The following is a 12,770-nucleotide window of genomic DNA, read 5'->3' as shown; positions in this document are numbered from 1 at the left end:
GAGGAACAGAGGGGGAGACGGGGAGAAAAGACAAGAAGAATGCTACGTCTCACACTATATGTCTTAGAGGCTGGGTCTCCTCATAGAAATTTAATGTAATTGCACTGGGAAAATACTGTGGTCTTGGTTGGGGGACTAAAATGTTAAACTCCTAACCTGGTCCCAGATCGGTTTGGGTTGTTTGCCAAATTCTATGGCCATTGTCACGCCAATGACCATAGGAGCCCACAGGACAGCACAAACAGATCTGGAACCACACTAAGGAACTCCTTTCAAGGAATCTTTCTGATGGGGTCGGCCTGCTGTAAAAAAGGCCCTGCAATGGTCAGGGCCAGCGGAGACAGGACCAGAGTCCTGAACTCAGCCACTGTCCAGCATGCTTATGTCACTGCTGTTATTTTTACAGGGTCATATTAAAAAAAAAAAAGGACATAGTTCTGCCACCATAAGGGTATTCCGAAATCCCTGACCCCTGGCGAATGCTTTTGTCCTCCCACTCTAGGATCGACTTGTTATGACTCACAATCTTCATTCTACTATTTATCCCTTACAATAAGTGCTGATTAGTCAGAACCTGTAAATCCTGAAGTGCTGTCTGTGTATTGGTAATTAGATTCATGTTAGTGGGCTAGTATATCACAGTGGCCCCGAGGCGGACCCCTAGCAGTAGGGTCATTAGAGATGAAAATGAAAAACAAGTGGGTGACATAATGTGGAAACACTGAACCAACTCAGAGGTTTCTTCATCACCCGCAGAATATTCTGCTCGCTGGGCAAATCTTACACATATTAAACACATTCTTTGTGGTCATTGGGGACAGAGCACAGAGAGTGCGACCCAGAAAAAAAAAATGGTTTGTGGAATAGTGCAATATCCCTCTTCCTTCTTGAGCTTTTTCCACCGCATTCCCAAAGCGAGAGTTTACGTGAGATTAGGGATTAGGGATCTGGTGCCACTGTGGCTTTGCCTGGTCTCTCCTTGGATTATTGTATCAGGAAGTGGAGCGAGAGAGAGCGGTGTTCCCCAAGGAGGTGTTGTGGCCCCCTTATCCTCTCCATGGAATGCTGTGGCCATGAAACCACGTCACGGAGGAGAAGAGCATGCTTTCAATGCACGTGACAGTATATGGAATGTATGAAAAATAAATATTTTTGTGCGAGAGAGATGGGGAGTGTGTAATTTCCGACATGGTTCTGGTTCATGCACTGTGGCCCCACATGTTTTGACATAAAGTACCAGTCAAAAGTTTGGACAAACCTACTCATTCAAAGGTTTTTCTTTATTTGTACTATTTTCTACATTGAAGAATAATAGTGAAGACATCAAAACTATCAAATAACACATATGGAATCATGTAGTAACCAAAAAAGTGTTAAACAAATCAAAATATATTTTACATTTGAGATTCTTCAAAGTAGTCACCCTTTGCCTTGATGACAGCTTTGCACACTCTTGGCATTCTCTCAACCGGCTTCATGAGGTAGTCACCTGGAATGCATTTCAATTACCAGGTGTGCCTTGTTAAATGTTAATTTGTGGAATTTATTTTGAGCCAATCACTGGTGTTGTGACAAGGTAGGGGTAATATACAGAAGATAGCCCTATTTGGTAAAAGACCAAGTCCATATTACAGCAAGAACAGCTCAAATAAGCAAAGAAAAACGACAGTCCATCATTACTTTAAGACATGAAAGTCAGTCAATCCGGAAAAGGACCACCACAGGAAAGGAAGACCCAGAGTTACCGCTGCTGCAGAAGATAAATTCATTAGAGTTAACTGCACCTCAGATTGCAGCCCAAATAAATGCTTCACAGAGTTCAAGTCACAGGCACATCTAAAAATCAACTGTTCAGAGGAGACTGCGTAAATCAGGCCTTCATGGTTGAATTTCTGCAAAGAAACCATTACTAAAATACACCAATAATAAGAAGAGACTTGTTTGGGCCAAGAGACACAAGCAATGGACATTAGACCGGTGGAAATCTGTCCTTTGGTCTGATGAGTCCAAATTTGAGATTTTTGGTTCCAACCGCTGTGTCTTTGTGAGACTCAGAGTAGGTGAACAGATGATCTCTGCATGTGTGGTTCCCACCGTGATGCATGGAGGAGGAGGTGCGATGGTGTGGGGTTGCTTTGCTGGTGACACTGTCAGTGATTTATTTAGTATTCAAGGCACACTTAACCAGCATGGCTACTACAGCATTCTGTAGCGATATGACATCCCATCTGGTTTGAGCTTAGTGGGACTATCATTTGTTTTTCAACAGGACAATGACCCAACACACCTCCAGGATGTGTAAGGACTACTTGACCAAGAAGGAGAATGATGGTGCGGCATCAGATGACCTGGCCTCCACAATCACCTGACCTCAACACAATTGAGATGGTTTGGGATGAATTGGACCACAGAGTGAAGGAAAGGCAGCCAACAAGTGCTCAGCACATGTGGGAACTCCTTCAAGACTGTTGGAAAAGCATTCCTCATGAAGCTGGTTGAGAGAATGCCAAGAGTGTGCAAAGCTGTCAGTACTATTATTCCACAATGTAGGAAATAGTAAAAATAAAGAAAAACACTTGAATGAGTAGGTGTGGCCAAACTTTTGACTGGTACAGTATATTACCTATTTTTACATGTTTCCCACATCATAAACGGAAACATGGCCAGGGGAACGTGAGAGTAAAAATGAGAGGAGCGAGATCCACTCAGGTGTCCATCAACAAAGGCATTTGTCACTGATGTTTGTCACTGAGGTTATTTGAAACCATTGATTTGGATATGAATCATAATGGGGTCTGGACCCCAGCAGGAAACATAAAGAACTCATGTTGGAAAAACACAAACATATTATATGTTAGTGTTAAACAACTTCTTTGGCAAAGGCAGGCCTTCATTACAGTGACCAAAGTAATTTGGAGCATCAAAACTGCGGCCAAGACATATAAACTGACTAGTGAAGTGACCTGGGTTTGTTATGGAGCTCTTCCTTGTTCCAAGCCTGGCATTGTGCAGCATGAGACAGAACAGACCAGACAATCCCAGTGTTGGATGGTTAAACAGTCCATATAAAGCTAATGTGGTGATGTGTGCTTAGTGTCTCTAGCAGGATGTTGGCATCTGCCTTGGTCTGCTTGAAGAAAGATTGCCAAAGTTTATATTTTAAAGCCACAGTAAAACATTTTATGTAAAACTTTCAACGCAATAAAACTTTAAGGATTTACTGTGCTAAATGGCTTATTTGGTTGTCTTATCACAGATTTTTATTTGATTATCCTCACATTAACGGAAGTTAAAGCTACTTTTTAAATGCACCCTGAAAATTGACATTAATAACAATATACATGCATAATAATACATATTTTAAGCCCCTCAGTTTAGTGTGCCTGGGTAATTGTCAAAATGTGTGCAACATTGTCACCTGCTGTTTAATTGCGAATATTGCAACAACCACATCTGATAATGTCAACAAAAGTTTGATGTGTATTTTGTTGATGTGAATAATGACACTAACGGAAATTCTAAACATATATTAATATTTCGTCAGCACTAATTTCACCCACCATAACATCAAGAGAGCTCACCATGATATCATTGGTTTGATTTGTACTACATGTGGTAGCGGGCGGAGAGAAGAAATAGCGAATCTTCTTAAATGAAAAGTGAAGTAGCGCTTCCTGTATACCCACGTGTTTTACTAAGGAAGAATTTTGAGGCATTTGCATCTTAGCTTTGTCGTTAGCCAGACAGTTGATAGATTTTTTTACTTTGAAAATTGTCAATATGTCATCGTTTAGAAAGGCATTGAAGTCCCAACAAAAAAATCACAAAGAAAGATCCCAGGTAAGGATGAGATAGTTTAAAAAAAAATCATTTTTAAGGATGAGATAGTTGTTACTTTAGCTAGCTAACGTTAGCTTTCCAGGAAGCAATGTTGTTGTTGTTTGTTTAGCTACCAATGTGTAAAGTATTGATTGGTGGTTGTTGACATGTAGCATTATGTTGCTAGCGATAATGTGCATTTGGTTCCTGTTGCCTACTGTAATAACTAACTAATAATCTGTTTCATTTTGTGCCACAGCCTGGTTTTCGAAAACATCTGGGACATCTTGAAAAGAAGAAAGATTACAAACTTCGTGCAGAGTAAGTCAATCTAATTCATAGATATTCTATTAACACTTATTCACGGGTGGGTATAATTTGTGGAACGTTCCGACAGGAATCTGTTCCAAAAACTTCGTAAAGTACAAGGTTGCTAACAAACAACGCATACAGTAGCACGATCAATTCACCTAGCTAACTAGCTGCCGAACAGGCATCAACTCATCACGTAGCTTATTCTTAATGTTTGTCCATAGGCTACCAGAGTGAGGACAGACATTTTTCGGAATAAACGTGGTGAGTGAAAAAAATGTATGAAATAGCCCGCTCCTTACCCTGTATCTTATTCGACCGCTATACAACTTTATATGTGTTGTTTGTTGGCAACCTTGTTATTTACTACGTTTTTGGAACAGATTCCTGTTGGAACGTTACACAAATTATACCCACCCCTTATTCACCTTGCTGAACTGTCACATGTGTCACATGTGCTACCACACGATGTGTGGTCCATGTACAGATTTGATTTGGTTGCTGATCTTATACCCTTTTTTTGGACATTTTCAGTGACTACCACAAAAAACAGAACACCCTTGCTGCTTTGCGTAAAAAAGCCTTGGACAAGAACCCTGATGAGTTCTATTTCAAGATGGTCAGCTCTCAGCTTAAGGTAAGTCATCACTCAGGGGATGTTGCTTAGCCTGGTCCCAGGTCTGTGCTGTCTTGTCAACTCCTCTGGTCATTGTCAATCCAAACACAATGGAGTAAGACCGCACAGGTCTGGGACCAGGTTATACAAGAGTAGCCTGGTCCCGGATCTATTTGTGCACTTGCCAACTCCATTGCTCATTGTCAAGCGTGATAATCAGTTGGCATGATGGCACAAACAGACTGACACTCGGGCTAATACAATAGCTAACCTATATATGGTCATTCATGTTTGACTGTTTTACCATGTCCATATTTCATCCTTGCTGGTATAAGAATGAAAGTAAAACATGATAGATTCATTGTTGTGCCATTTCTGCAGTCTGATAATAAAATCCCCTCATCTCTGGTCCTCTTGTGTTCATCTCTGGTCCTCTTGTGTTCTGAAAGGATGGAGTGCATGTGGCAAATAAGGCTAAAGCAACAGAGGAGGAAAATACAGAGGAACAGAGGAAGGTGATGAGGACGCAGGATATCAGATATGTGGAGATGAAGAGAGTGGCTGAGGGCAAGGTAAGAGCTCACTGTGGTGCCTTGTAAACTGGAATAAACTATTCCTTATGTTCTTGAATGACCATTTCCTGTAAAAATGTACAGTGTGAAATTGTGAGGGAATCTATGCCAGTCGGCACCATTTAAGAGCCTATGAAAAACAATTGAACAACAATTTATCCCATGGAGTGCAATGTGCAGACTGTTGCTTTCTTGTACCCACTTAGTTCAATCACTGAAGTTGTCAATGGTGGTATACAGTGGTGAAAGTGCAGGCTTAAGTGTTTTGAATTGCCTTCAGAAAATTGAGAGGTTGAAATCGGAACTCCATCTCCTGGACGCTGACGGCAAACAGAGAAATGGGCACACCTTCTACATGGACTCGAAGCAAAAAGGTAGAGGAATACATTAATACGAACTCCAAGCAAAGTGTATACACACTGCGCAGTGTTATTTTGTAGTATTGCATTGGATATGTCATACAGAAGGCCTTCCACTTTTGTCATACATACAAACATTCTTCTTGTACACCAAGGAATTAGGGCCCATATTCATAAAGCGTCTAAGAATAGGAGAGCCGATCTAGGATCATGTCCCCCTGTCCTTGTAATGTAATTCATTACAATGTAAAAAGCAAAACTGATCCTAGATCAGCACTCTCATTCTGAGACGCTTTATGCATAGTTAAAGGAAAAATGTCTGGTCCAGCGGCTGTATCTCTGCCTGCTTGAATGGCAAATAGCTCAGATACACATGAAACGTGAAATGACCCCGGGAATCGATAGAACATCGCTCAGAGATGCACAAATATGATAGAACATTCAAAATGGGTGAATCTTTCTTTTAACTGAAGACTGTTTTTTAAAGACCATCTGAAACTGACAGAGCCCTGATATCTCCTGGTTTTGTGTTCCACTACAGTAGCGGACTTTGACCTGGCCAGCCACCTGGATACAGCTCCTGAGCTGGTGGACAGAGTGTACAACCGGCCCACCCTCCATACGCTGGAGAGCAAGACCATCCAGGGCGCCGTGGAACCTCTCAGTATAAAGGTCAGTCAGGACTGTCCCTGTGTAGCCTGACAGCCACACTGTTCCTCAGCAATGGGTACATTCGTTTTATCTCACCCAGGGCACCGGGTGGGTAGAGTTTGTACATTTGCGACCATTCCAGTCTTTCATTTAAGGCCTTTGTTAGCATAAATGATGATGATGGTGTATGGTTATTCAGCTCTCTATAGGGTATTTCTCTGTTACATGTATTGATGGTTGTGTATGTTTTCCTCTCTGCAGAAGTTGGCCAGACAGAGGAAGCACCAGTATAAGATCTTGTCCCAGCGGATTGACCGGGAGAAGAAGATGTTTGTCATTGGCCAGAAGATCCAGACCCGCAAAGACCTACATGTGAGTAGGGGATGACTACAAGCCATAGAAGCTTAATGATTTGTAATGCTTAAGACGGTGGTTGGGAAAGACATGGATTTCCCCATGATAATTGTATTGATGGGGTATTTCTAGGCGTGTCACATGTCAGCAAAGCCAAAGGTACATTTCCCCCCTCTGGTGGACAAGTTGTGCTTAATTCTAGGCTTTTCAATTGGGTTCTGTTCTACTTCATCTGATTTTATCCACTGTCCCAAAGGGGCATCTACTTATAGAAAGAACAGCCTGCTTGTTAACTATATTGGAGGTTTCTTTGATCCTCGTTGTGCTTGTGTGTGTCTCCCACAGAATACGATGACACACTAAACAATAGAATGTTCAACAGTATTACCATCTCTATGGTGTCTCCTCTCTGTCCAGGATAAGAACAAGAAGGTGAAGGTGAGCAAAGAGACGGTCAATGCCTCTGCCGTCTACAAGTATGAAGCTAAGAGGAAGCGATGAGAAAGGTTAACCTCTTTGAACAGGAAACGCATCATTAACCAGACATTTCTGTGGCCTGTTATACAATCACCAGTCGGTCTTCATCGGACAATAATGTGGACTTTGGTTTTCCTATTGCAATTCATGTGGATATGGACAAGTGAAATGGTCAAGGAATACCCTCAATTGTTGTTAGAGGCATAAATTGATCTCTATGGTTGCAGCAATGCAACGTTTTTGTACATATTTATCAAAGGATATAAGTTTGATTATTGTATGAATAAATTGTTTTGAGACCAATTTCTAAAGCCTCAATCTTGTCTATGCCAAATGTCATTTTTATAGGTTCATATGAGCATTTTATCAATCTCATGCTGTTCAGTTATACGACCAGTAGATGGCACTAGTGTACCTCATCAATGTACAGGTAACTGCCAAAATAATGTAAACACTTGAGTAAATATTATAAAGGATACCAAGTATATTGAAAGCTGGTGCTTACACACAGGTGTGGTTCCTGATTTTATTAAGCAATTAACATCCCAGCCTCATCATTCTTAAGGTCATGTATACAAAATATTGGGCACGCCATTATTCGGGGCATTTGGCTACCATGGCTATGCCCCCATAGGATGATAATGCCCCCATCCACAGTGCACAAGTGGTCACTGAATGGTTTGAAGAACATGAACACTATGTAACCCATATGCCATGGCCGTCTGTCATCCGTTCTCAACCCAACTGAACACTTATGGGAGATTCTGGAGCGGCGCCTGCTCTACATCACCAACAAAACGCAAAATTATAGAATTTTTTTGTTGAATGGTGTCGCATCCCTCCAATAGAATTCCAGGCACTTGAGAATCTATGACGAGGTGTATTGAAGCTGTTCTGGATCATGGTATCCCAACGCCCTATTAAGACACTTTATTTTGGTGTTTCCTTTATTTTGGCAGAGGGTCTAGATGGAAGATTTGAAGTAAGTACAGCTGTGCTTAACTTGCTCTCGCCGCTCAGGACTGCTCAATTCAAGAACGTTATAGTGTAGTTAGTATTTTCTTTGCGTTGTTTAAAGACCAATTATGGTCTACATAACATAAGACTAATAAGAATTGTCATTGATATAGAGTACCAGTCGAAAGTTTGGACACACTTACTCAATCCAGGGTTTTTCTTTATTTTTAAAATTGACTACATTGTAGAATAACAGTGAAATAACACATGGAATCATGTAGTAACAAAAAAAGTGTTAAACAAATCAAAATATATTTTAGGTTCTTCAAAGTAGCCACCCTTTGCCTTGATGACAGCTTTGCACACTTGACATTCTCTCAACCAGCTTCATGAGGTAGTCACCTGGAATGCATTTCAATTAACAGGTGTGCCTTGTTAATTTGTGGAATTTCTTTCCTTAATGCGTTTGAGTCAATCAGTTGTGATGTGACAAGGTAGGGTTGGTATACAGAAGATAGCTCTCTTTGGTAAAAGACCAAGTCCATATTATGGCAAGAACAGATCAAATAGGCAAAGAGAAATGACAGTCCATCATTACTTTAAGACATGAAGGTCAGTCAATACGGTCAGTCAAGTTTATTCAAGTGCTATGATGAAACTGGCTCTCATGAGGACCGCCACAGGAATGGGAAAACCCAGAGTTACCTCTGCTGCAGAGGACAAGTTCATTAGAGTTACCAGCCTCAGAAATTGCAACCGAAATAATGCTTCAGAGTTCAAGTAACAGACACATCTCAACATCAACTGTTCAGAGGAGACTGTGATTCAGGCCTTCATGGTCGAATTGGTGCAAAGAAACCACTACTAAAATACACCAATAAGAAGAAGAGACTTGCTTGGGCCAAGAGACACAAGCAATGGATATTAGACCGGTGGAAATCCAAATTTGAGATTTTTGAATGTTCAGATCTTCAACCAAAACCTAATATTAGAGAAAGGCAACCTGAGTGAATAAATAACACAATGTTAATAATGATTTTCTTTATTTTATTAACAAAGTTATGCAACACCCAAATTGCCCCTTTACACTTCAGCTCCACTATAAGCGTTGCTTTGCCATCAGTGTCGTGTTAATGTGACATTCTACCTGCTACACAGAGCATGTTGTTTTGAAAGCAGAGGGGAAGAGCCTCTTTACTCTATTTTCCCTTACTCTACCGTACCATATTCATCGATTATGCGTAAGTACAATAGCTTTGTTACAGGTTTTCGTAAATATTCATTCAAATGTTGCTAGTGGTTGTACTAAATCATCCTCTAATTTCACAAGTTGCTTTTTACATTGTGAACCTAGCTAGTCAATGTAGCTAGCTACAGTGCCTTCAGAAAGTATTCATACACTTTTTCCACATTTTGTTGTTTTACAGCCTGAATTTAAAATGATTGAATGTAGACACTTTGTCACTGACTTACACACAATATACCCCATAATGTCAAATTGGAGTTATGTTTTTTTTCTTCTAATTTTCACAAATTAATAAAAACATTTGTGTGAAAAATTGACCGCTTACACTCAATCTATTCACATCCCTGTGGAGGAATTTTTGCCCACTCTTCCATACAGAACTCCTTTAACTCAGTGACATTTGTGGGTTGTTGAGCATCAACAGTACGTTTCAGGTCCTGCCACAACATCTGAATCAGGTTTAGGTCTGGATTTTGACTAGGCCATTCCAGAACTTTAAATGTGTTGCTATCAAGAATTCAAATCGACTCAAAGGAAAACATCCCACTCTAGAAATTGATCCATTTAGATTCATTGCTTGAAACTGAGTCAGATTGTGTGTGTTTGTGCACATGTACACACCTTTGTGCGTGTTTGTATGTACTGTGAACGTGTGTGTTTGTGTGTTCATCAGGAAAGGAGCTGCAAGAGATTTGCTGTGTGTTTGAGAAAGAGCCGATCTGTGTGTGTGTGTGTGTGTGTGTGTGTTTGAGCTCTCTCACAAACAGAAAATTGCAGGCCCTGAGCCCAGATCACTCTGAGTCAGGCTTGATTGATCATTGTGGTGGCAGCAGCTTCATAAACAGGCCCCATCCATCAGCTTCTCCTGGGACCCATGGGAGGACAGAGGGAGCCCTGCACAAATGTCACCAGGCCTGGGGGGTGGAGGACTGAGCTTGGGTCTGGCGGTTGCGGTGCTGACCATAGCAAAGGTGAGATGGCTGTTAAGGAGAGGCCAAAAGGAAATGGGGAGTGATGTTTTAGGTTAGGCCTTTAGGTTAGGCCTCACACGAAGCAGCTCCAATTATTTTGACTCTGAGACTGACTTAATATGGACACCATAGCCTTAACACAACTCAACATAGTCTTAATATGGACACCATAGCCTTAACACAACTCAACATAGTCTTAATATGGACACCATAGCCTTAACACAACTCAACATAGTCTTAATATGGACACCATAGACACAACTCAACATAGTCTTAATATGGACACCATAGCCTTAACACAACTCAACATAGTCTTAATATGGACACCATAGCCTTAACACAACTCAACATAGTCTTAATATGGACACCATAGCCTTAACACAACTCAATATAGTCTTAATATGGACACCATAGCCTTAACACAACTCAACATAGTCAAAGAGGTCAAACTTTTCACCTGTTTCTACACAGCCAGAGGTATCAAAATAAAACCAGACCGATGGAATATTTTGGTTCCTCAAAATACTAAATAAGAAGTGTTTCCTTCTGGCTAGATTTGGAATTCAAATTTTCATGAGCAATAGTCAATAATATTCAAGATTATCGAGATAAGTCACAAAGATGTAGCGCACTTTGACCCACGCACGCACACACAGCCACAGAGCTACTTAACATGAATCCTTGTGTGGCATTTCAATATTGACCCTCTGTGCATGAGTCCTGTCCTACCCGGTGGCGGTGTGACTGACGTCCCTCCTCCCTCCCACCCTCTTTCTCTCTCTCTCCCTCACTCTCCCTTTATTGGTCTTTTCCTCTCCCTCCTCTCTTTTCCTCCCTACTCCATCCCTCTCTCCTCCCTCTTACCCTACCTCTTTCTCTCTGCGTCACATGACCAGAGGAGTGTGCGTTCGTCAGGACCTTCAGGACCAGGACCAGGGGCGGTGAGGGTGGTGGTAGGAGGGGGCGGCATGGGCCACAGCGGTCATACCGCTGTGTGCGCAGTTCCGGGACCCCTCTGTCCCTCTGTCCGGCCGCAACAGACAGTCCACTGTTTCCCCCTGAAGCCCGCCTTTCATTCAGCCAGAGCCTGGAGAGGGTAGGCTGGAGTGGGTTGGTGGGGGAGCAGGGGGGTCGGTGGGTGGAGGGTGATCCTCCGATTTGGAAGATATTGATGTAGGATTCCTCTTCCTCTGCATTGTTTGGTAGTTTGAGCTCTTTTTTCCGACATGCACAGGGCATCCTGTGTGCCCCCCACTCTGATACCCTGGAGGTTTGTTAAGGTCTTGCGTGTCACCAGTTATAGGAGGGGGTGAGGAATGGGGCGGGGCGGGGGTGCGCCCTATGTCATTTACACAGCTGCAGGGCATGACACTGACTCTGAACTGTTTTAGGAACATGAACGTGCAGCCTGGTTAAGAGGAAGAGGGACGCAACAAGTTTCAATTCACAGCTATATATAACGTTGTTTCTTGAATATTGCACTTAACATGTTTGTATGTAGACTCTCCACTGGGATTCTCTGCCTCTACCCCTATTACAGGGGCTGAGTCACTGGCTTACTGGTGTTCTTCCATGCCGTCCCTGGGAGGGGTGCGTCTTCCTGTCTGGGTTGGCGCCCCCCCCCCCCTTGGGTTGTGCCGTGGCGGAGATCTTTGTGGGCTATACTCGGCCTTGTCTCGGGATGGTAAGTTGGTGGTTGGAGATATCCCTCCAGTGGTGTGGGGGCTGTACTTTGGCAAAGTGGGTGGGGTTATATCCTACCTGTTTGGCCCTGTCCGGGGGTTTCATCGGATGAGGCCACAGTTTCTCCTGACCCGTCCTGTCTCAGCCTCCAGTATTTATGCTGCAGTAGTTTATGTGTCGGGGGCTAGTGTCAGTCTGTCACATCTGGAGTATTTCTCTTGTCTTTTCCGGTGTCCTGTGTGCAATTAAATATGCTCTCTCTAATTCTCTCTTTCTCTCTTTCTTTCTTTCTCTCTCTCGGAGGACCTGAGCCCTAGGACCATGCCTCAGGACTACCTGGCTTGATGACTCCTTGCTGTCCCCAGTCCACCTGGCCGTGCTGCTGCTCCAGTTCCAACTGTTCTGCCTGCGGCTATGGAACCCTGACCTGTTCACCGGACGTGCTACCTGCTGTTTTCAACTCTCTAGAGACAGCAGGAGCGGTAGAGATACTCTCAAAGATCGGCTATGAAAAAGCCAACTGACACTTACTCTTGTGTTACTGACTTGTTGCACCCTCAACAACTACTATGATTATTATTATTTGACCATGCTGGTCATTTATGAACATTTGAACATCTTGGCCATGTGCTGTTATAATCTCCACCCGGCACAGCCAGAAGTTTACTGGCCACCCCTCATAACCTGGTTCCTCTCTAGGTTTCTTCCTAGGTTTTGGCCTTTCTAGGGAGTTTTTCCTAGCCACCGTGCTTC

The 12,770-nt window shown here is 42.5% G+C and overlaps 1 protein-coding gene across 2 annotated transcripts; it reads left to right on the top strand.

Moving 5' to 3' along the window:
• The first annotated feature begins 3,670 nt into the window (after positions 1–3,670).
• On the top strand, positions 3,671–7,463 carry utp11 (UTP11 small subunit processome component). 2 transcript variants are annotated; one of them, XM_014166677.3, is made up of 8 exons: positions 3,671–3,840; positions 4,079–4,140; positions 4,666–4,768; positions 5,197–5,319; positions 5,600–5,693; positions 6,220–6,350; positions 6,591–6,701; positions 7,101–7,463. In XM_014166677.3, exons 1-8 carry the CDS (start codon positions 3,781–3,783, stop codon positions 7,182–7,184), a joined length of 768 nt encoding a protein of 255 aa, XP_014022152.2. In that variant the 5' UTR covers positions 3,671–3,780; the 3' UTR covers positions 7,185–7,463. The 2 variants fall into 2 exon arrangements, with proteins under 2 accessions (XP_014022152.2, XP_082819117.1); XM_082962991.1 differs by lacking the exon at positions 7,101–7,463 and adding an exon at positions 7,029–7,061.
• Positions 7,464–12,770: the final 5,307 nt, after the last annotated feature.

The sequence above is a fragment of the Salmo salar genome, chromosome 02 (genome assembly GCF_965601325.2).
Source record: "Salmo salar chromosome 02, fSalSal1, whole genome shotgun sequence".
Classification (NCBI taxonomy): Eukaryota; Metazoa; Chordata; class Actinopteri; order Salmoniformes; family Salmonidae; genus Salmo; species Salmo salar.
The sequence above is the reverse complement of the archived record's forward strand: the minus strand, read 5'-3'. Positions and strand labels throughout refer to the sequence as shown.